General features: G+C 42.6%; 1 protein-coding gene across 3 annotated transcripts in view; it reads left to right on the forward strand.

Annotated features, from left to right (window-relative positions):
- The window catches only part of plcb1l (phospholipase C beta 1-like), a 108,370-nt gene that overhangs the window by 18,460 nt on the left and 67,955 nt on the right, over positions 1–21,955 (forward strand). For all 3 annotated transcript variants that reach the window (XR_009924608.1, XM_062411828.1, XM_062411827.1), the window contains exon 3: positions 15,289–15,357. Coding sequence is in view for 2 of the 3 variants with exons in the window: in XM_062411828.1 (XP_062267812.1) it covers positions 15,289–15,357 (69 nt within the window). In the remaining variant the exon portion in view is untranslated. The remainder of the gene's footprint in view (positions 1–15,288; positions 15,358–21,955) is intronic.

A 21,955-nucleotide genomic window follows, 5' to 3' on the forward strand; every position in this document is an offset into this window, starting at 1 on the left:
GGTTGGTATTTGTGGCAATTGCATCACCTGACATTTGCACTGTGGGTCAGCACTCATAGGTTACGGTCTTTCACGGCAGCAGCTCTGATAGCAGTTTCTCTGATTGAGGGCTTCGGTCACGGCTCAGAAAGAATGAATTCAATCTCTCCTTTGATATTATTCTGAATCAATTACAGCAGGGGCTTTCTGGCTCAGACATTTATGCACTGATGCTTGTATGACATTTAAAATTTGTGAGGAGTTGCAATGAGTCACCTGGCTCACACAGAGGCTCACTCCCTCACTTCTTCTTCTCCCATCCCAACCCTTCCACTTCAAACGCTGTAACCCAGCCCAGTTGCCATGACAATCCAATCCATGCGGCTTGTTTTTTTGATGCTGCGAAGTACTTAAAACCCCCCCGCTGATGGGATGTGACTGCCATTGCTGTACCAGGCCAGGTGGCAGAAAGAGACGACATTCAGCAAACAGACTTTGAAGTCCCAGGGTAGACATGCTCTATGTCAGAGAGAGCATCTTGTTGCTCATCACTTTTTTGTTATTGTGCTAAAGCTGCAAAAAAAAAAAAAAAAAATCCTCAGACTGATTTGTTTCTTCTCCAAATAATATACTGCAGCTTTTTGGTTTTTAAATTAAAGGATCAGGAGAGAACCAGAACAAAGAGGATTAGGAGATTTGTAATCACAGGTTGGACGCAGGAGACAAACATGTTTACATTTCTCGCATCCAAGAGTAATGTATTGTATACAATCTCTGGAGTTTTTCCTGCCAGCCCCGTAGTAGAATGTCAGGAGAGTGAGTCCATGTGAGAAACCAGCAGGAGATTCTCTGGAGAGTCTGATGACACAACGGATATAAAACTCACAAAAAGATTACAAATATCACCGGATGAAATGGAAGTTACTCATAGAAGATGCAGATTAAGATGTCAGAAAATATTTAACAGCTTCAGGCGATACGGTATCTGGCGTCGAACAAAAACACTGTGCTTATCGCAGTGCATATATATATATATATATCTCATGTCCAGCGTCCTGCATGCTCTACTTTGAATGCTCCGGACATTTTCCTGTTGCTGTGAACGCCTCTGACCCAGACAATTGCCTGCTGCGTTCCTCATATCTGAAAGGTAAACTCCACACCTAATCATCTGGACACTTTCATGAGCTCATATCTGAATCAGACTTACGTAATCACCAGTTCACTTGTTTAACAGCACTGGTCTTGCCTCTGTTGTAGTAAAACGAGGATCAAACTCCACAGAATACCAGAGATATGAATCCAGGTATAAAGTGTCAAAGTGTGAAACCATGAGCTTCCCTGCAACCTGTCCTGTTTCAAAAATTAATAATTAGTTCACTGTCAACTGGCAAACAAATCAAGATTATACAAGTATGCGGCTTTAATCCATCTTTATTTACAGTCCTTGGTCTAGTTATGTAGAATACAGTAGAGATTGTTCCACTCTTTTAGTACTTATCAGTTTTCTGTTCAGAAATACTGAGAAAGAGGAGCTCACATAAAACTTGAATGGCTCAGGGTTAGATTAAAGATCAACGTGATGAGCCTCTTCAAGCTCCTCATTTTTCCCCTCCTTCCATAAGTGTGTGCCATGCTTAATATAACACTGAGCATGTGCGCACTACATTCATTTTATGCCCTGTTAATATATAAAGAGCTGCCATTTGTCTCTCTCCACTCTTCCTCTCTATTCATCTCAACTAATGCTTTGGGTTTTTCCATCCTCATCGAGATAAATTGTATTTAATTCATTTTGCTGGAGGAATCAGAGCTTACACTCGAGCCCCATTTGCTGATCTGGCAATAATAGGCTTTTTGCTTTCTGAAACATTTACCATTATGTCCTGCTGCTGAACGAAAATGACTGACTGTTCAAGTTTAACGACTTAAAAAACAGACAGATGTAGATAGTAAGTAGATAATCACAGTGAACAAAGAGGAAGTTTTTTTTCCCCTTTGATAATCATTTGCAGCTACATGAGTGAAACAGAGGTCTGTATATTGTGTTCACTCCCACAAAACCTTGTGAATTAGACTTGTCTCAGGTTCCGACAGCTCTCTTTTGGTAAATCGACAGATTTCACTTGGTATCATCGACTGCTTTGATGCAGACTAATCTAAATAATTACATTAGATTTGCTTCTGATATTTAATAGGCCTGTAATTCCCACCAGCAAGGGGTTTGGGGTTTTCATGCCGCCCTGCTGCTTCTCATTTTAAGCTGCATTCCTTTGTACTCTCGGCGCAATTATCTTGCTCCTGTCTCTCCATTTCCAAATGTTCGTGTCACGGAGCGTTTTAACAACGCTCTGAGGGGAGTGATTTTGGCCTTAATGGTAGATTGTTAACATCTCTACAGAGAAACATGAGCAAAGTGAATAAAATTTGGAATAAATCAAAGAAATCTTGTCAAAACCGAATATAAAAGGGCAGGAAAGAACATTTTTCTCAACAGAAGACATTACATTTCAAACAGAAGAGTCTCTGACAGACTTGTTTTGCCTCAAGTCTTTACTCAGGCTTTTTTATCCACTACCAAAGTGTTGTTACCTGCACAAAGGAGGTTATGTGTTCCCCTGTCTCTTAGTTAGTTAGCAAGAATAAACAAAAACAACAAACTGGATTTCAATTTAATTTGGGATTAGGATCATTTTCTTCAACATTGTGATGAGGCTTTTCCTCCATTTTTTACATTTTCCCAAAGAGTAATTAATGTATCATGACTTTTCACCATCAGGCATATTTAGGGAGCTGATACCTACGAGTGTGTGCAATTCGGTGCAGCTTGATTGAATCCTCCGGGACTGTTAGCATTGGCAGAGGCAGACATGACCTCAATGTATCTTCATTGGTAAATATAGAGTTGAAGTGAATTTAGAAAGTTTTTTACCAAGCCGCCACTCTGTTGTCCATCACCCAAATATTCCTCTCTGACCCCCCTCTTCCTAGATGTTCCTTTTCCGCTCGAGCAACTAAGTGTGTCACAAATGTGGGTCAGTCGACTTTCCTTCCCCCTCTCTAAAGTCAATTCAATTTGGTGGAGTGATAAGAAGGTATCAAATTTAAGCAGCTCGAAGGTGCTCTGGGGCAAGACATGAGTCACAGCAGTCTGCCACACTTCTCTCCAAAGTCTTCATCGAGAGAGAGAGCACATCTTGGCTATTAGAAGAGACGATGAGACGGATGGGGAGAATATTACTTTTCGTCAGTACATTAGCAGATAAGGTGAAGTCGGGGGCAAGTTAAACCTTTTAGACGGAGACGTGCCTCCACTTTCCGGCCTCATGGTTTGCTCTTCGCTCTCGTCTTTACGTCTGTGGCCTGTTATTTGTGTCAAACGCTTTTAGGACCTGTTGACAAACACACTTAATTGCCGTTGGTTTCTTTGACAGGAAAGAGAATAAAAAGGCAAATGGCTCTATAGTAACTGTGGGTTGTGAGTAGGGCCTGCCAGATGAATCGACCTGTCTGATGCGATACACTAATTGGGTGGCTGATTTATGTGGTTTTGTTTTGGATTTACCAGTTGGCGATCATCTCCTGTCACAGACGTGATAGTCTGTGCTCTTGCAGTTATGCCTCATGAGTGGAAAGACCATATGTAACAAGAAGTGTGTGGTACAAGCAGTACGATGAATTGTTTGGTTCCTATGTCCAGGAGGAACTAGTTAAAGCTCAGCCTTATACGGTCTGTACCCTAAATACTTCAGCTTGGAGGGTTCTGTCATACACAGCTCTATAGGCTTGACAAAAAGTGTTTCCGAATAGCAGCCGTCAGTATCTCTTGGCAGTCAAATCAAAATGACAAACAAGAAAACCTGTCTTTGATCCCTGTTCCTATTGTTCGAGCAGTGGATAACCGCACTAATAAAATGCAGAAGAGAAGATATCCAGCCCTCTAAAACATTTGGACAAACTGAGAGTATCTGTTACAGTTTTTATTCAAATTGCAGCAATCATATTTCTAACATGTAACAAGATCTACAGAAGATCTTGGACATATTTTGGCTAAAAGCTGCTTAAATTAAAGATATATTCTCTGTTTATGCTTGTGATGGAGCAAGTCATGCGTTTCTAGATTTGCCATTTATCCGTCGTCTATGTGATCTCACCCTCCCACTGGTGTGTTGAGTGTTTACTTGTACTTGTTCTCATTGTCGAAATCTAAGAGGAAATCTAAAGTGATGAGGGCTAAGGAAGGATAACCAGAGAGTGTTTGAGGAAGGATCTTGCAGAAGAGACACAGAGAGGCGGACACAAAGAGCTCTGCCTCCACAAAGAAAGAGAAAAGTGCATTTCTCTTAACCACTTTGTCTTGACTTCAAAGGGACCATGACTTGCTCTTAGGAGGTGTCTAAATGAGGTGATGTGAAATATGAGAGCCAGAGCAGCCGCTGTATGTGCCGCTGGCAGTGATTCTCTAAGGACTTCAGTGGAGAGTTCCAGCACAAGCCCACACAGGCACATTGATCACTTTCAGCCCAGAACACTGAGATGTGATGTGGTCAGATGTGCCTTTTATCCATTGCTTGAGCACCAGGAATTAATTTCTTGTGAAATTGTGAAGGATTCTGTCAGGCTGTAGTCAACCAAAGAACATTTGCAACGGAAATAAACCATTTTTTACAAGAAAAAGAAAATCAGCATTATAACACAATTGGTTGGTTCATTCCTTTGTCAGCAGAACTACAGAAAAACCACTGAATGGAAGTCCATGCATCTTTTTGGAGGGTTTGAACATTGGCCAAGCAAGAACGGCGTTCATTTTCGGGAGGATCTGGACAAAGGGGCTGATCGAGAATTGTTTTTGCATTGCGAGATAGAGAGTTTATTTTTTTACAATTTCCCAAGTAATAAGTCATAGATCTTGATGAAATAAATCAGATAAATACAGGGACTGATTTCTGTGAGGAAGGGACATTTGGTGCAACTTGATTGCATTTAAATAGACTTTTGGCCTTGGTCGAAGTAGTTTGTGTGTGTGATGCATTCCTGCATGCGTGCGAGTTTGATCTCAGATGTTCCACTGCAGCAGATCCTGAAGAGCCATTCACAGTTTGCCTGAAGGAAGGCACACACATAGAGGAGCAGAGTTACATGGACTGGAGGTGGAAGGACTGAAGAGGAAGGTGGAAGGGATGGGGGGGTGGTGTGTTCGCGTGCCTGCATGTCGGCAGGGGATCAGACCAGACAAGTTGGGAACCGTCATCCATCAACCACAGAGCTTCTTTTGAGATGCAGGCAGATGGGAAGCAAAGGATGGAGGAAAGGTGGATGAGGAAAAATAGAGGAGGCAGAGGTGGGACGAGCAGGAAAGGGGGGTGGCTGTCTGAGGCAGCGCAGAAAGAGATGGATAAGAGCGGACAGAGTGAGAGAGGGACGGAGGGAGGAGGGGGAGGGTAAAAATCCAGCCAGAGGCATAACAAAGACAGAGAGAGAGAGAGAGAAGGGAGGATGATAGGCAGATGAGGGAAGCAGCTTTGCTTTCTCTGTCATCCCACTCAGTTCTGTTATCTATCAGAGAGGAGTGCACTCCCTCCAGTATCCGTCACTACACTCCATCAGTCACTGCGTGTGAATGCGTGTCTGTGTCTGTGTATGTGTGTGTCTGTGATTTAAATTGGTCCAGCACGCTCCAAGGAAAATGGTGACCGGTGTGAGCTGACGAACCAGTCACATCATCGCTCTCAGTCTCCGAGTGTTTACACTGACTGAGCACAGCAGACACTGCAGATGGATGATAGTGACGACAATTTGGAGTTTGTGCGTTTATGTGCACAGACGTGTGTGTATATGCCGATAGAGTTATGATTATAAGCGTTTGTGTGTGTGTGAGTCTGGACTACCATACTCAATGAGGAGATATTAATTGGTTTTTGTTCATCGCGATCCGGACCAGATGATTCTGCATCGATGCAGAGATGGAACGTAATCGGTTCATGTTTTTCGCAACGTTAATTTGTTTGCAACGTCCTGCCGCTGCATAATTATAAACACTGATTCTTCGGAATCAGGGCGTCCTCCCTCCACTCCTGCTGACATGTGCTCACTTTAAATTTTAACAATAAACACAGACATTAATCAGAAGTTATAAGGACAGATGTTTACTTTGTGTTTGTTGATTCCTTTTAGAGTCCACGAGTCACGTATTTAAACATGTGCACACTGATGTGCTTCCCACAGATTATCACACACCACAGAGTTTTTTTTTTACTTCCTTTTTGCAGGCGGTGGCATCCCCCTTTATCCAGAAAAATAAATGTTAATTCAGCATTTTTTTTTTTTTTTATAAAGATCAGTTCTAAGTGTGGCTGATCAGAAACCATCAGAGCAGCAGAATCTGTTTTTGACCAGTGTAGTAATGCAGTCATCGATGCTGCCAAAGCGTGGCCTACCTGATGCAGCACCCATGTCTAGACTGAATGAATTTCGACTCAATGTGGAGTAACAGTAACCTCTATAGTCACTACACCGTACTATAGAACAAAGAACCCTGCAGCCTTTATCTCTGTGTTGGCTGTTTTGCGAAGCGTGTCCTCTGCTGATAGCGACTATCAGCCGCAACCATGCTTCTCCAAACCTCGGCCTCAGTGTGTTTCTCTACATACTCTTTCCTTCATCCCTTCACCTCTTCCCTGCTGCCTTTTCTCCTTGTTTCCCCTTCATTCCTAGTGACCTCTACTCCCTGTGTCCTCTCCTCCATCTGTCCCATTATGAAAACAGATTACCAACGTCGGGTGATGCCACATATTTGTTACTCAACTTGTATTTTTTAAGACTTGTGTTTATGCATGCATTTCTACAGGCCTGTTCCAACACAAAGAAAGCATGTAGGAATCCGTGTGCCTGTAAATCTGACAAGATACATTTGTAGACAATCCCTGAATCGTTTAAATTAAATCTTATATTCTGAATAATAATTTCTCCACAACTTGCTTCGATGTTAACCTCACTACATTAACTGCTGTGTTCTCCCTACTTCTATTTTAAAAAGCCTGCACACCACATTGTTGCTGTCTGAGCAGCCTGTGTAGTAATTGCTGTCAAAGGGGACAGACTCTGCTCACTAACAAGCAGTGAGGTTTTACAGTAATGGGACTTGATTTGAAGGTTGCAACACGGGAAGGTTTGTCCCAGTGATCAAGTGACTAAAGGACCAATGAAATCTTTGTTTACAATGCAGAGTGACAGGATGCACACAAATGATGTGTGTGTGTGTGTGTGTGTGTGTGTGTGGGGGGGGGGAATAAGACCAAAGCCAGTGCACCGGAAGGGTTCTTGGAATGGTCATACTATCTTGCCAGGTCAGTGAAAGTAAACAAAATCCTGGATCCATTTATTTAACCCCACACAAAAATGTAATGGGTTCTTCCTTGGGTCATGCCTGTTAGCATAGATATATATATAAAGGCTAGATGTCTCGGCCAACGGAGTCGAACGTCTGAACATGGCGGCCATCTTGCCACAGGCGGTTTGCTCACTTATAACATTGTGTTGGTGGTGGTTCGTACTTTTTAAATAACCATAACTTGCTCAATTTTCAACCGATTTCTAAACAGTTTGGTTTGTTATAAACGTCAGAGATGAAGTTATGACACTGCATACTTATGAATAATTATGTTATTTTCTAAAAAATAGAATTATGTTCTAAAATAGGTACAAGATTTCCCTTTACAAATATACATCAAAAATTATTTTATTTTATTTTATTTAAAAAGTACATGTACCACTACCAACACAATGTTGTGAGTGGGCGAGCCGCCTGTGGCAGGACGGCCACCATGTGCGGACCTTCAACTCCGTTGGCCGGCAACGCAGACGAGAAATCTAGTCTTTATATATATATATCTATGCCTGTAAGACCGTAATTAAAAACTTTGGGGAGAATGTCTTCTCCCCAAGTGCAGCCAAATCATTTTGATCACCTCCTGGTGACTGGCTGCAGTATAGGTCACAAATATGGCCCCAAATGCACAAAATGATAGTGTCCATGTATTTTGGCTTCATGTCTGTCAGTAGAAGAAGGTGGATGTGTATCGTTATATGCAGTCGATCATCATGCCCCTTCCACACGGTTCATGTAAATGAGTTCAGTAATGTTTGAGTGGTCCTGCTGATAAACCAAGCAAAATGAATTAATTACTGTGTATGCAAGACTGGCTTGATCCCAATTTGAGGCAAGATGGTAGCAAATATGCACAAATCATCAGATGCTCTCTGCCCAATAATTTACCTAGAGAAGAGTTACATTTTGAAGTTGTTACAGAGGCATTTTTTAAAGCAAACTAAAGCAGAGCTTGTCAAACATACATAGACTGGGGCCCTGCTGACACCTCAAGCCTGAAACATGCTTCTGCGACTGCGTCTGCGTCTTTTCACGCCGCTGTGGCGCAAGACTCGTTTTCATTCATGCTTCCCCAACCGTTGCGCGTCTTACAAAGCAATTCCGCGCCAGAACACTAGGCGGAGTAATGCTTTTTGTCGAGACGACCTTAGAGACGCCTTCTTTCTTCTTCGTCGATTGTTTATTTACATAGCCACTGCGGCTCCTCGTAGCCTTTTTCTGGCGGACAAATCCGCCAGTCAGTGACAGGTTATACAAGTGATCATACCATCGGATATCTTCTGCCAAGTGCTCTTCTATTTGGTCCATATTCGTTCTTCTAAATCTTCCGTGATTTCTGCCGGTGTTATGGCGCATGAAACCGGAAACGCAGCCCCAGAAGGGATGTAGAGCAGACCAATCACAGCCTTGCGGGCTGAGTGAGCTTGCGGAGCTTTGCCGTAAATTTTAGAAAAGGGGGTCGACACCCGTCAGCACGTAAGGAGGGATACATAAGCACGTAAGGGACCCGGAAGGGCTCTTGCGCTTACGGGCCCGTGAAAACGCAGAAGCATGTTTCAGGCTTTAGGAGATTTAAGATGCTGACCGTGTAATGACAACAATCCCTCATTTGTCAGGCTGGAGACCTTTGTTGCATGTCCTCCCCCATCTTTGTCTTCCCTTGATTTCTATCACCTCTATACTGTCCCTCGTCTGATAAAGTGAGATAGACCACATATCATCACTAACTAAATAAGAATGCACAGGCCAATTGAAAATTGTCTGTAAGTGTGAATGGTTGTTGGTCCGTGTATGTTGGTCCTGTGATATGCTGGTGACCGGTCCATGGTGTTCCAATGTCAGCTGGGATTGGCTCCAGCCCCCCTGGGACCCTTAAAGCCAAGGATAAGTGGTATTGATAATAAATGGGTGGAAGGATGGAAGGATCGAGGCCAAATGAACAAACAGGGAAAGAACTTCCTGTTTCAAAGGAAAGCTTTTTGAAAGATGAAGTGGAAAAAATGTACTTCTGGGATGATCATGTCCCACATTTTTACAGTAAAAGTAAGACATGGAAAGACAAGCGTGGGGGGCCGGGGGCATCTGGTGCAAGGGACATAAAAACAGAAATTGCAAAAGCACCTAAAACATCTACCCTTATACAGTACATTAAACTCTACAACACTGCGTCGACCAAATTATCATTCAAGCTCTCTTGTGACACATCTCCCCTTGCATTCGCATCCTTTAAATTTTAAATGTCTCTGTGACATTCTGAGCAGATTCAGCTGGAGTATTATGCATCGCTGCTTTAAGATGCTTGGTGGCAGTCCCTGGACCAAGGGAGGAGATGTGTTTGTCAAAGCTTGAGAAAAGCTGGGGACATTACAGCAGAATTTGCCATTAAACAGATACGCTGGGGGGAAAAAAAATCTGTTTAGCTCCAACATGATGGCAGGTTCGAGAAACAGCTGAGGTAGAGGACTGTACCCTTGCGAGAATGCACATTTTGTATAGCAGTCAAGATTTGGGTAACAGTCACATAGCAGGTATGCATTCTGACAGCAGAGCACGGTGGTGCAATTTATCAGTGTAATCAGTGTTCACAAACACCTGGAGACACCATGTGAATTTGCAGTCAACAACCATCTATTCTGCCAAAATGCAGAAGCAGAAGAAGTTTGATTTATCAAAGTGCCAGAGTCGTTCCACTCACCTTCACCCATGCACTTTCTGAAAACAAATTTGAAACAGGGAAATTGATGAAAGTATCATGTCATTTCAAGAGACAGTAGCTTGGCACAGAGGATCCAAAGCAACACTTGACCTTGATCTTATATTTCCCAGTCCCCCTCAAAGTTTCTTAACTGAGATGGCAAATTAAAATGGACCAGGGGGATGTCAAAAATAGAGATTGTGGATAAAGTAAATTTTAGAAGTTCCTAGTAAGTTACAGTTATATATTGCAATGCTTTCACATATTTTTTAATCTTTTTGGCCTGTCTGCAATACTGCTAATGATATCACTCATTGGGATCAGCAAGCAGCCTGATAATTGATTCTCCAAGATTTTCTTCAAAGTTGGCATTTCAGAACAACGCTACACAACTGTAATTTTATTTATGTCCATTTTCTTTTTCCCTTAGTTCACATGAGAGTAAGAAAATATAACTATCCTGGATTATATCCTCTTTGAGTTAATATTATTCACATTGTGGGGAGAAATTTCTACTTTATTGGTTGCTCATGACAGCACTGAATCATTGAAGATTTAATTCTAGTTTTTTGATGTTGCAGAGGAACGGGGAGAGAAGTGGATACATGGAACGAGGGGGATGGATGAAAACCAGTGAATTAGTAGCTCAGTGAATTAGTAGCTCAGTTTAAATGGACCCTCAGGCAGCCTTGTGGCAATGCCAGGCTCCCCAATTGGGATCAGGGCATTTGTTGCAGGCAACAGCTCATTTCTTTCCCACTTTTACTGACACTCTGAGATTCACACTGTGTAATAGTGTTAAATCCATGGAAATAATTGAAAATATATATCATGTACTGTTTGGATACCAAGTCATCTGAGGCAACTGGTAGAGAAACTGTAGCCTAAACCCTCAGTGCAAGGTCTTTAGAGGTTGCACACACATTTATCTGCACAAATGCTCATGCAACATCTACTTTCCTGCTACACACGACCATTCTGCTCACTTCTCTTTTGTCTGCGGCCCTTTTCACCCGCTCTGTCTTTAGTTCGGCCACTTTAGGTGAGGATGTTTGTGACTTTATCACTGAGGGGCTGCTAGAGTTGCTCCATAGGAACCGATGAGTGGAGCAGCAGAGTGGATGCGACTCTCAGGCGAGTTCAAGCACAGCTCTCCACGAACCATTCCCCCCCCCCCCCCCCCCCGTAACAGTGTGCGTTTCCTGGCAGCCGGGTGTTACTGGAGGGCCACTTACAGGCGCCGGCACAGCACCTGTGCAGCTGGAGCGTGTTTTGTCCACATAAGTAATAGCTCTGTTTATGATTAGGGGGACACATCCATGCCCAGCATCGTCTGACCCTGAGGCAGTGGGCTTTTGAATGCTCCTGTGCATAGAGAACGCAGCCGTTTGATTGGTTATGTAGTGGTTTTATTTAGCCATGCACCACATAAAACCCATTTCCCCTCCGTTTTATTTTTAACTTGTGTTGCTGCACGCACAGATAGAGTCAGCCCTGGCTTCCAAAACAGTTCTGTATTTACAACTGCTTATTTTGGTGCGGGGGGAGGGCGTGCAAGGTTTAGTAGGCCACTCTGACATGTTATACCAGTATAGTGTGTATGACCTTGTGACACGAAGCGGCAGCTAGTCAGTTGTCTGGTAAGCAAACCGCCTCTGACTGGCCACGGCCTGATTCAAGACACGGACATGCAGGTAAAAACAAATCATCCCTCCTTTGTCATTATACAAATATAAAAAATTATACCTCTCTACATTTTTATTATTGTCAAAATGGAGCGTTCCTGAAAAATGTTTTCCCCGCTCTGGCTCTGGTAAAACAGACGAGGCAATCCTCTCTCAAGGACATCTATTGTTTCTTGCCTTTAATTTCTGTGTTCCTCTACATTTCTCAGCCCCCGTGGAGTACGCATCCATTGTGAACGCAGAGGCTGGTAAATGAACAAGCCTACCTGTGGCTGTCACTCTCCCCCACCGCCACTTTTCTTCGATGATTCCTTTCATTCAACGTTTCCTTAACCTTCGATCTCCCTTTCCTTTCACCAGCACATCCCCTTTCGCTTGTACCTTTGTTGTAAAACCAACAGCTGAATTTATTTTACCCCATTGTACAAACAAACCACCTCATAACAGGTTATTTTTTCCTATTGGAAGGACAAAATGGCGTTAGTCCGATTTATTTTAAATGTATGAAGCAGAGGCACATTTGACAACAAACGATCCTCAGATCAAGGATGAATTTCCTGAACTTTCAGATCAACACTGCCCTCCTTACTTGAAATGTGGAAAATTAATGGGTTTAATTTTAAAAGCAAGGCAGCACTTTGCAGATGTTGTGCGAACAGCGGCTCAATGGACAAACAGGCACAGAAAAAACAGGGCCCGGGGCCAGTGTGGGTTAAGCACGTTCATTAATTTCTGTAGTTCTCTCCCGCCGGCCCTGCCTGCTTCCTGGACGTGCAGTAGATCTTAATAGGCTTTAGCAAAGTGGACAATCCCCACTTGCGGTTCTGATGCACACAGAAGAGGGGAAATAAAAGAGGGAAGAACAGGATGGACTGTTGTCAATAATAAACAATGACAGACATGAACAGATAAAGAACGTTATATCTCATTTGAAATAAATGAGATAAATTAATCAGGAGAAATAATGATGGGACTGCTTGACTGAGAGAAGGTCCTTTAATCAAGTAACTCTGCAGCGTTGACGTAGAGTTACTCATTTATGATAGAGTTATCATAAATCCAAGTCAAGATTAATGAAATGTCATTTCCATCAACTTTTGGCACAATGAGTTAGCCAATGCTCCCCGGTGCATATGCTGACTCAGTCAGTTGGAGGTTACAGTAATGGCTACATGTGTCTCGCCTTAGCCACACACTGTGCAGGCAGCCTGTCAACCACGCAGGCTGTTTGCTTTACCTTTAAAGAGGCTCTGTAGGTTAACACTTAACCGATGACGTTGAACGAGCTTCGAGCTGCGTTAACTGTGCGGGGCCAGAGGGCACAGAGGAAAGGGACCACATCAGCGAGCAGCTTCCTGAAGCCCTGCTGTTCCTCCAGGACCCCATGTGGCGTTTCGTCTCTCTAGAGTTACTTCAAAAGCAGGCATTTACAGACCCAATGTAGGCGTTGACCTTTGACTCAGAGGCTCTCTCTTTTCAAACATCGAACCTTGGGCACAGCAGCCATGAAATAAATGGCTTTAATTTCTGCCTCTACATGAACACAGTATCTCTGCGTCTACTGCAGCGATCTGGCAACATTTTTATGACCCCTTTCTGCTAATATTTATTTCCAATATTTACGTTTATGAGTACAATAAGTGCTGATCTCAATTTCCTTCTTATTCAGATTTTGTTGATTTAAATATGCAATTATCATCCTCACACCTCGAAATAAGTTTTCAACTTTCACAGGTAGTTGAATTCAAAGAAGACAAAAGCAAACATAGAACAGCCATGAAAACTTTATTCTGAATTAAAATAGAAAATAATCCAATAAGGTCAGGGTGTATGGGGGTATGGATTTGTGGATAAGGAGAACACATTTTCTGCTGCAGTTTTCCAGCAGCCTCATGGCCTTGAGATTGTCAGATAGCGGCGTTTGGAAATTGAGTCAAGCCCCTGCAATCCTTGTCTCTCCAGATAATGCTGAGTGGACACAGAGTTCACTCTGGTTAATTTTCCACATCATGTCCTGGCTCCATCAGAGCGATGGAGAGAGAGATATTCCAGACTGATAAAGGGATGTGGTGACTGAAAGGAGACAGCAGGGGCCTCCTGTGCAATTGCATTTTGTATATATTTATATTGGCATGCAGGTTACAGGGAGAGGTATACTGCAGATCGCTGAAAGGAAGTTTGACAAAATCCTGATTGGACTTTGATTAAAAGACAAAAATGAAATGATTTAGAAAGAAGCAATGAAGGGGGGTTAGGCTCTATGCACATTAATGTGAATACTTAAATCCAATTGATTTGGATTCTGTCCCACTTTGCATCACTATATTGTGTTGTCTAAAGGCTGGGACTGTGAGATGGAATAAGAAGTACCGGCATTGCTTCCCACACTGCTGTATCAATAATGAATCAACAATGGAGCCAAGGTTTCCATTTGTGTAAAATGCCTTACTTAACTTTTTGGTTAAATCCTAATGAGGATATTCATGTTGTTCTCATTTCATTTGACTTCATCAAACGGCCTTGTGAGGTCTCACTGCTATTTGACAACCATGCAAACAGCTGAGCTTGGCCAAGCTGGGGCGAGGTGTTAAAGCAGAGCACCCTGCAGCAGCAGAACATTGTGTACAGTTTTTTTTATTCATTGCCAAAAGTGGTTCCAGTGGCGTGTTGCAGATGAGGCTGTCAACTGTCATGAAGCACAATTAGCACCATGTATTTTCAATAGAGTACCTGATTTTATGAGGAAGTGTTCCGAAAACTATTTTTCAGTCTTTATGCTGTGGGGAGCAAAGTGCTCATTTTGCCAGTTCATGAGGCAACATGGGAATTTTATTACAATAACTCTTTTGCAGGGAACATTGTCAGTAGCATTGCATAAGTCTGAACTGAATGACTCCAACGTGGTGTGTGCTATTGAGGCTTAAGTTATCCCTATACACTTGTAGTCTTTTACACGTGCACAACAAACAATACCTTCAGACACAGGTGTTTTTTTTGGTACTTGTTTGTATAGGGAGAGAGCCACTCCCAGGGGCAATGCATGTCTTTATCTTCTAAACTGTCTTTGAAGCCTTTGAATTAACACTTGTTAATGCGAGGTGGGTATCAATTCAGTGGCCGCATCCTTAGGAGGATGCATTTTGAAGACTGAATGTGTCACAGCGACGTGACCTGGCAGACTCCTCCAAATGAGAAACAAGAAATAAAGGCTCCAAAGGGTTGATCCATCTTGGGCCAACATATCTCAGGATTTATTGTGCTTCCTTTTGGACAGGAAGGCCTCAACTTAACTAAACAATTAACAAAAGGGCTTTAAAACTTCCTTGTAATGTCTAACTGCAGCTCTGTTACCAAGTGACATCAGTAATGGAGGGATAAATGAAATCCTCCACTAACTGTTTCATTTCAGTTAGGCCCTCGCGGCTCACGACGACCACCACCTTCATTGGCCACATAGCCCGCATAGCCCAAAAGTGGCATCCCCTGAATTAGGACACAGCTTTTATTGACACTAACCGATATGTGCATCTTCTTTTTTACAGGATACAGACCTACTGGACATAGCGTACATAAAAGATGCCCGAAATGGAAAGTGTACCAAATCGCCAAAGGTAAGCTCACAATTTACTTATCAGAGTCTGTTGCCCTGCCTCTGTACTTGTGTATGCATATGAAATCGTACGTATTTAGATGTATGGATTCACAAACAAGTCTCCCCTTGTTTGTCCCTAGAAGCTCTATAAACCCAATAAATAGCGTATAGAAAGAAACGAGGGGGGCACTAGGGCTACTTTGGGTGATGATGTGTTTTGCAGGTGTTTATTTTTGCACATAAATGAAAGGCATGGGTGGGCAGGAGCCCGGCCATGAGTCAGACACAGTCTGCCGCCATCGAGCCAAGAACTCTGCGGTGGAGAGAATTGAAATGGGTTCAGGTGGTTGTATTGACTGACATTTAACCAATTGATTGACATGATTTGTGTGCAGCTTTGTGTATGTGTGTGTGTGAAACTCCTTGCAGCCCAGCATTATGTATAGTTTTTACATAGCGATGGGAAAACAAAAGTAAAGCTCCAGCGACAGTCAAGACTGAATACAAACCCACACAGTAACAGCACATGGATTATTTCCCAAGAAAATACACCAGAGCAGGGTTTCCAAATTACGATTTCACAGCTAATTAAAATGTTGGGGATTGTGAGCAATGAACAAAGAATTTATAAACACTTTTTTTTTCTATCTGGAACACTAACTGTCAAGGAATTTTGCACATCCTGGTACAATTACAAAAACAAATTCTTTTCTCACATTTAATTTCCCATGATTATTGTTAAAATAATCTGCATTCGTATAATACAGCCCCACAAAATAATGTTTTATATAGCGTGTGGACCCAGTCAATCTTGTGATGTTGCTACAGCAGCAGTCAGTTTGACGCGGTGCCGCACGAGACGCAGGTGGGGGTCGCGCACTGCTGCTCTATCTGGGGAGTGAATAATGATGGAATGAGCACAATAACACTGAGAGGATTCATGCATTTCTAAATAGCTTTGGAGAGTGATGCTACCCAGGGAGGAGACATGGCCACGTGACAGGTAAGATGGTCGAAGCATTGGAAATCCATTACTGGGAGATGGAGCGGTGATGCACCCTGGGCATTGTAATGGGAGCACCAGTGAGACACAGTGTCTGAGGAGTTGATGAGATGAGGAGAAGCAGGGAAGGAGGGAAGGAGAGAAGGCGTGGGGGTTACAGACAATGTGGAGGGGAGAGGAAAGAAAGCAGAGAGATGAGAAGGAAAAGGCAAGGAGGGGTGTTTCTTTTGCAGGACTGCAGGAGGTGAGGAAAGGATGAGAGGAATGAAAGGAGTGAGATAAAACGTGAGGTCAAAGGAAGATGTCGGGGGGGAGCACAGATTATAGCAGGCGTTTGTAGCTTGAAGTGGACGGCACTTTTGGAGGCTTCCTCCTTAAGCATTTCTCCTTCACAGGCCTTAAGGAACTTGTCTGAATGGTCACTGCACTTGTTAACTTTAGCTTTATAGAAATGCAGAAAGGCTGAACATTTTTGCAGAGTTCTTCTTCTGCCATTCACCCATTCATACACACGGTGGCAATTTGATGTTCAGTATCTTGCCCAACTGGGATCGAACCGCCGAATCTTCTGGTTGGTTGACCACCTGCTCTTTCTCCGGAGCTATAGCCGCACTGTTGAAACTGTTGAAAAACATAATCGTAATTTAAACAAAAGAAATTTCAAAACACAACTGTATTGTTGTTTGCTTTAAAATACACAATAATGTGTATATCATGGTAAAGTAGCATTTATAGCAGCATGATTAAAAGTTGTGAAAATCAATGAAAGTGTTCAATATTAGGTTGTCTCAGTTTACTCTGTTCAGGGTTGCATCTAAGTCCATGACAGGGTAACATAAGGAGAAAGTAGATCCAAAGACCAATTAATGTATTCTTCCAAAGTTCAAACTTTGACTCTGCATGTGGAATCACTTTTATTTATATTTATAAGCCCTTGACTGTTTAAAGCTTGAACTGCTCCCGCTGCTCCTACTCAAGGGCTCTCAGCAGCTTTAATTCATTCAAGCAAGTTAAGGAAAAACAACACACTTTCCAAGATGAGATGAGATGGTGGACCCGCAATGACAAGTTGCTTAAAAAGCCTCGGAAGTGCTTTCACTGTGCCACTCCAGAGTCCTGCCTCTCGGCCGAGTAATGTCGTCCTCCTCGGATTGAGATGGGCTCGAGATGAAAAGGCTGGTTTGACTGGCCTCTGCAGCTCGAGTTACTCCACATTGTCTTTGAGTGGTATTCAAATTTGAGTTTTGAGCATCATTGAGAATTGAAGCACGCCGCTGTGCTTTGGATCTGGCTCAGTGCAGCGTGTGGGGGCGGTTCGTCTGACCTGTGATGAACTTAGGCCACCCTGCCCACAGGCTCCAGCTACCCAGTTATGATTCATGCATTTTCCCTGTTAGGACACACATATACACACAAATACTTTTATTAGAGAGCAATGCTCAGCACTATGTGCACATTGAGCGCACAATATATGCACACTGCATAAATACAAATCCCCCACATACGCTGCTGAGGATGACAAAGCACAACATGATCAGAGCCCTTTGTTCTAGACTGCTCAGGCTAATGTTGCTAATTAGCATGTGTCCTCCTCATCATCATTCAGGCTGATAAAACCTTCGTTTTGACGGGTGGCTCCAGAAACAGATCCCACACCATCAGGTCTGTTGTGCAAAGTGAAGCACTAATAATCATCCTCTTCATATGTCCATGAATAGCTGCACAGTTTTCCATATTCAAAGCAGAGAAAAAGTGATGTAGAATCCACAAACACGTTGCTACCTAGTCTGTGATAAACATTCGTAACCAGGAAGTGTTATCTGTGTCTATTTGGCCCTGGTGTTTGTTTTCAGGGGGATGCACATTTATGGTTCTTTTCTATATTTTTCGTTTAAATTATTTATTATTTAGTAATTCATCTTTAATTGTCAGAAAAATCCAATATCACTTATTGAAATGCAAGTTTCCAGACAGAATACAATGACACCTTCCTTATTTTAAATACATAACCATTGATCGATTATGATGTTAAACAGTTCCTAATCTAAAATCATTTCATTTAATGCAAAAATAATTTAACAGCAAAATGTATTCTTCATTTTATACGGTAGTGGCAGCAAGTGTACTTTGTACCTGGAGTGGAACTGTAGAAAAAGGCAGCCAGAAGGCAGACCATAAACTTTAATCAACAGTTCATGTTCTTTTAAATACAGTTAAGTGTACTGATTTACATGTGTTAAAGCCCCTGGCTCTTCTAGCCGGCCCCACTGTTCCAAACCAACCTTTAATGTTGTCTCTTAAATTAGCCGATTAGCTTGTTCCTGCACAGCATGTTCCCTCTGCTCTCCACCAACCAAACCGCTAAAACCAACAACATCTCTGCACTTTTGCAGAGCGACTAACATATTCAGCACTCTCCACACACTACGAAAGGGCATCATTTAACACTGTCTCTCTGTGTGTCTGCTTCTCCCTCAGAAATTGTTCTTAGCGGAGCGGGTAAGAGGAAAATGTAATCAGCATCTCATCATGCTGCTTACAATAGGTGTCTGACGGACAAATTGTCTGCATCTCTCAGACTGCCAAACGGATATCTGCCTGTGTAATGCCCTGTGTCTGCACACTGCCTGTGTTGTTCAGGCTGCAATACACATCTTGAATTGAAAAATTGATTCAGTGTTGTGTACAGCGGACTTCATTTTTTTAATTTTAGAAATAAGACGTCAAGCACAGCTGCCGGTGACACTGTAGGAGGGCAGACTGCGGTAACTTAATCCGGCTCCAGCATGTGCCGCTGATTATGTTGTTGTGTTTGTTAAACAAGGAATGCATCGTTTATCCATCACTTGATGCCTGACTGAGGGAAGTGGCTGTAGTGAGTTCACATGGTCACACACAGGCAGAGAAGATTTTCACAGTTGTAGTATCGCTGAATTTCTCACATTCACCTGTATGTGTGCCCGTGGAGGCTTTCACAAAAGGTTTCATCTCAATCTTTTGAGACGGGAGAAAACTGATTTCTGGAGTGTCGTCCCAGAGGATGGTTTACAAAGGTAGACTGTCTGGACAGATTCAGACACTGTTATCAGCGGAGACACATATGATTATCACTCACAACTGCATGGTAACCACAACTGTGCAGCAACAGTATCTAGGTGGAACACCAAATGAAGGACATGAGTCATTTGAAAGTTTATTAGAGCTCGAGCATGTTACATTTTATGGGTCCTGTGCACGAGTATATCAAGATGGCTCAATTGTGGGCCCTTAGGACTCAAAACCCCCAACCGTGTTGTTTAGATAATGAATTAACATGTGATAGATTTGTGGAAATGTAGAGAGTAGAATCAATACTACATTGTTTATTGTGAGGTGAGAGGAAGCAGCAAACGGCCGTTACAGTCTGGGTTCGCAGCGGAGCGCACTGCTGCTAAATACAGAGCCGCCTGTGTGTCCCCAGCAGTGTAACAGGATCTGGGAGAGGCCGGCAGACCATTATCACCACCGTCCTGTCTGGCCAACAAAGTCAGCTAAAGCTCTATCTCCACCAGCAGTAAGTGCTTAACAGCTCCTCCGAGTTCAAAGAAAGCTACTGAAGGGTTTAGATCTGCCCTCTGTTAAAACCCTTTTTCTATGCACATTGAAATCAGCCATGTTATCAGCGTGTTTATTGCTGTGATTACATCGATAGTGACCATAAAGCAGAGCATGCACTATCAATGTGATGGCGTTTATTTCTGGCTTTGTGAACAAGTGCCTTTGAAAAGTTGTTGATGCCACATCGTTAAAATACATTACAGTGTTTGGAATGCAAGACACAACGCACCAGCTCGGGGAAAAACAATTAAAATATGAAAATAAATTCAATAGTAACAGATTTTTATAAAACATTTTGTGCATCATCTGTGCTGTCAGCATTTGAGGAAGGACTGGGTCACAGTAAGGGCTCCAGCTGGGAGACAGCTCTTCAAATGCATCGATGTAAGATCACCTGACCCCGCGATACAAGATGGAAAGCTGAGGAAGCATCGAAATATGAGGTAACATGAGTTCAATATGCTTGGTATTCTGTGCGCTGTGCTGCACATTGTATACAGTCGATACACGTGTCTGCACTTGTAGAAGAATGATTGATAGACAGTCAAGATATATGACCTCTGCTGATGTGTGAAACTTTGCTGCACGGTCTACAGCGTTTGTCATTCAGGGTTTTGCTTTACCGCGGGGGAGATTCTTCAAAAGCAACACAAGTTCAAATTTAATATTAATATTACCCACCAACTATAACCTAATAATAGCTTTGATATGTAATGAGATGAATCTAACCGCCTCAGCTGGTGTTGACATTCTGACACGCAATATTTATAGCAAGTTCAGTTGAGCCTTGTTTCAGCTGAGTTAAAGATTGATTTTCACAATGTGTGTTTGTGTGTGTGTCTTTACTCTTTCACAGTGATATGATAGTGTCTGCACGAGCTTGTGTTGTAGACACAGCCATGTAATATATGTGCAAACCCCTACAACCATCGTATCGCCCACGTCCCAGGGAGACGAATTGTAATTCAAGCCGTGGTCTCACCTGCTGAATTTGATCCCCTGCAGTCGAAGAAGAAATAATAGTTGATCCTTGCTTAGAGGCCGACATTCAGGGATTAGAGTTAACCTATGATATTTAGACAGATGTAGATGGGCAGCACATCTTGCTCTTACTGATAGCCTGTAGATTCTTTTAGCTGGTTAGGGACTGTGTGTGTGTGCTTGCATGCGCCACTTTTTGCTTCAATACCATCGTTGTGAGGACTTTTTTGAGGGTCTTCACAAATTCAATGGGCTGTTTGAGGGTTAAGACTTGGTTTTCGTGTTAGGTTTATAATTTGGTTTAGGTTAGGGTTACGGTAAGGGTTTTGGAATGGATTGTGTCCACAACTATAGAGAGACGTGGTGCGTATGACCTTCAGCCGGCGAGACATCTGCCGCTAAAGCAGAGATGATAGCCAGAAGCTAGCGAGTGGGTCACGCAAAAGTCATTCTGTAGCAGATGTCAGACAGTGTGTGATTATGTGTTTTGAGGGCATGGTGCGTATTGTTTGAAAGTGTGGCCTGTTCTTGCTAGCTTTTCCATTATGACCAACCCATGCTAAAAAGTAGAACAAAATTAAAATGAATTGAAATACCAAATATCCTCAGCAGCTTTTTCATTTTGCATTTGGTCTGTGAACTAAGCACTCAGCATCAAGAGTGAACGGGTTAATGTTTTCTAATGATTAATCACCTAATTGAGGAGATTAATTAATACTGATTCTACTCATTAGTTTTAGACCATAACTGAAAGAAAGCCTATCTCAAAACCCAAGGATATTCAGTTTACTATTACAGAAGAATAAGATTACCAGTAAATGTTCACATTTGAGACAAAAATTGACGCGTTAGAGTGGAGTAAACCTCTCCAGTGCAACCAACTGAATGAAAACAGGGAGATATTTACTCAAAGTCATTGTGGATGAGTGCAAGTTGTAAAATATGGCTCCTTTTGTCTTCCCCAGCGAGCTCTGCTTAGAGACATTTTAGTGCACAGAGGCATGAAACTTTGTCACTTGACAGGTCTGGAGAGAGA

This window comes from Platichthys flesus, chromosome 18 (assembly GCF_949316205.1).
Source record: "Platichthys flesus chromosome 18, fPlaFle2.1, whole genome shotgun sequence".
Taxonomy (NCBI): domain Eukaryota; kingdom Metazoa; phylum Chordata; class Actinopteri; order Pleuronectiformes; family Pleuronectidae; genus Platichthys; species Platichthys flesus.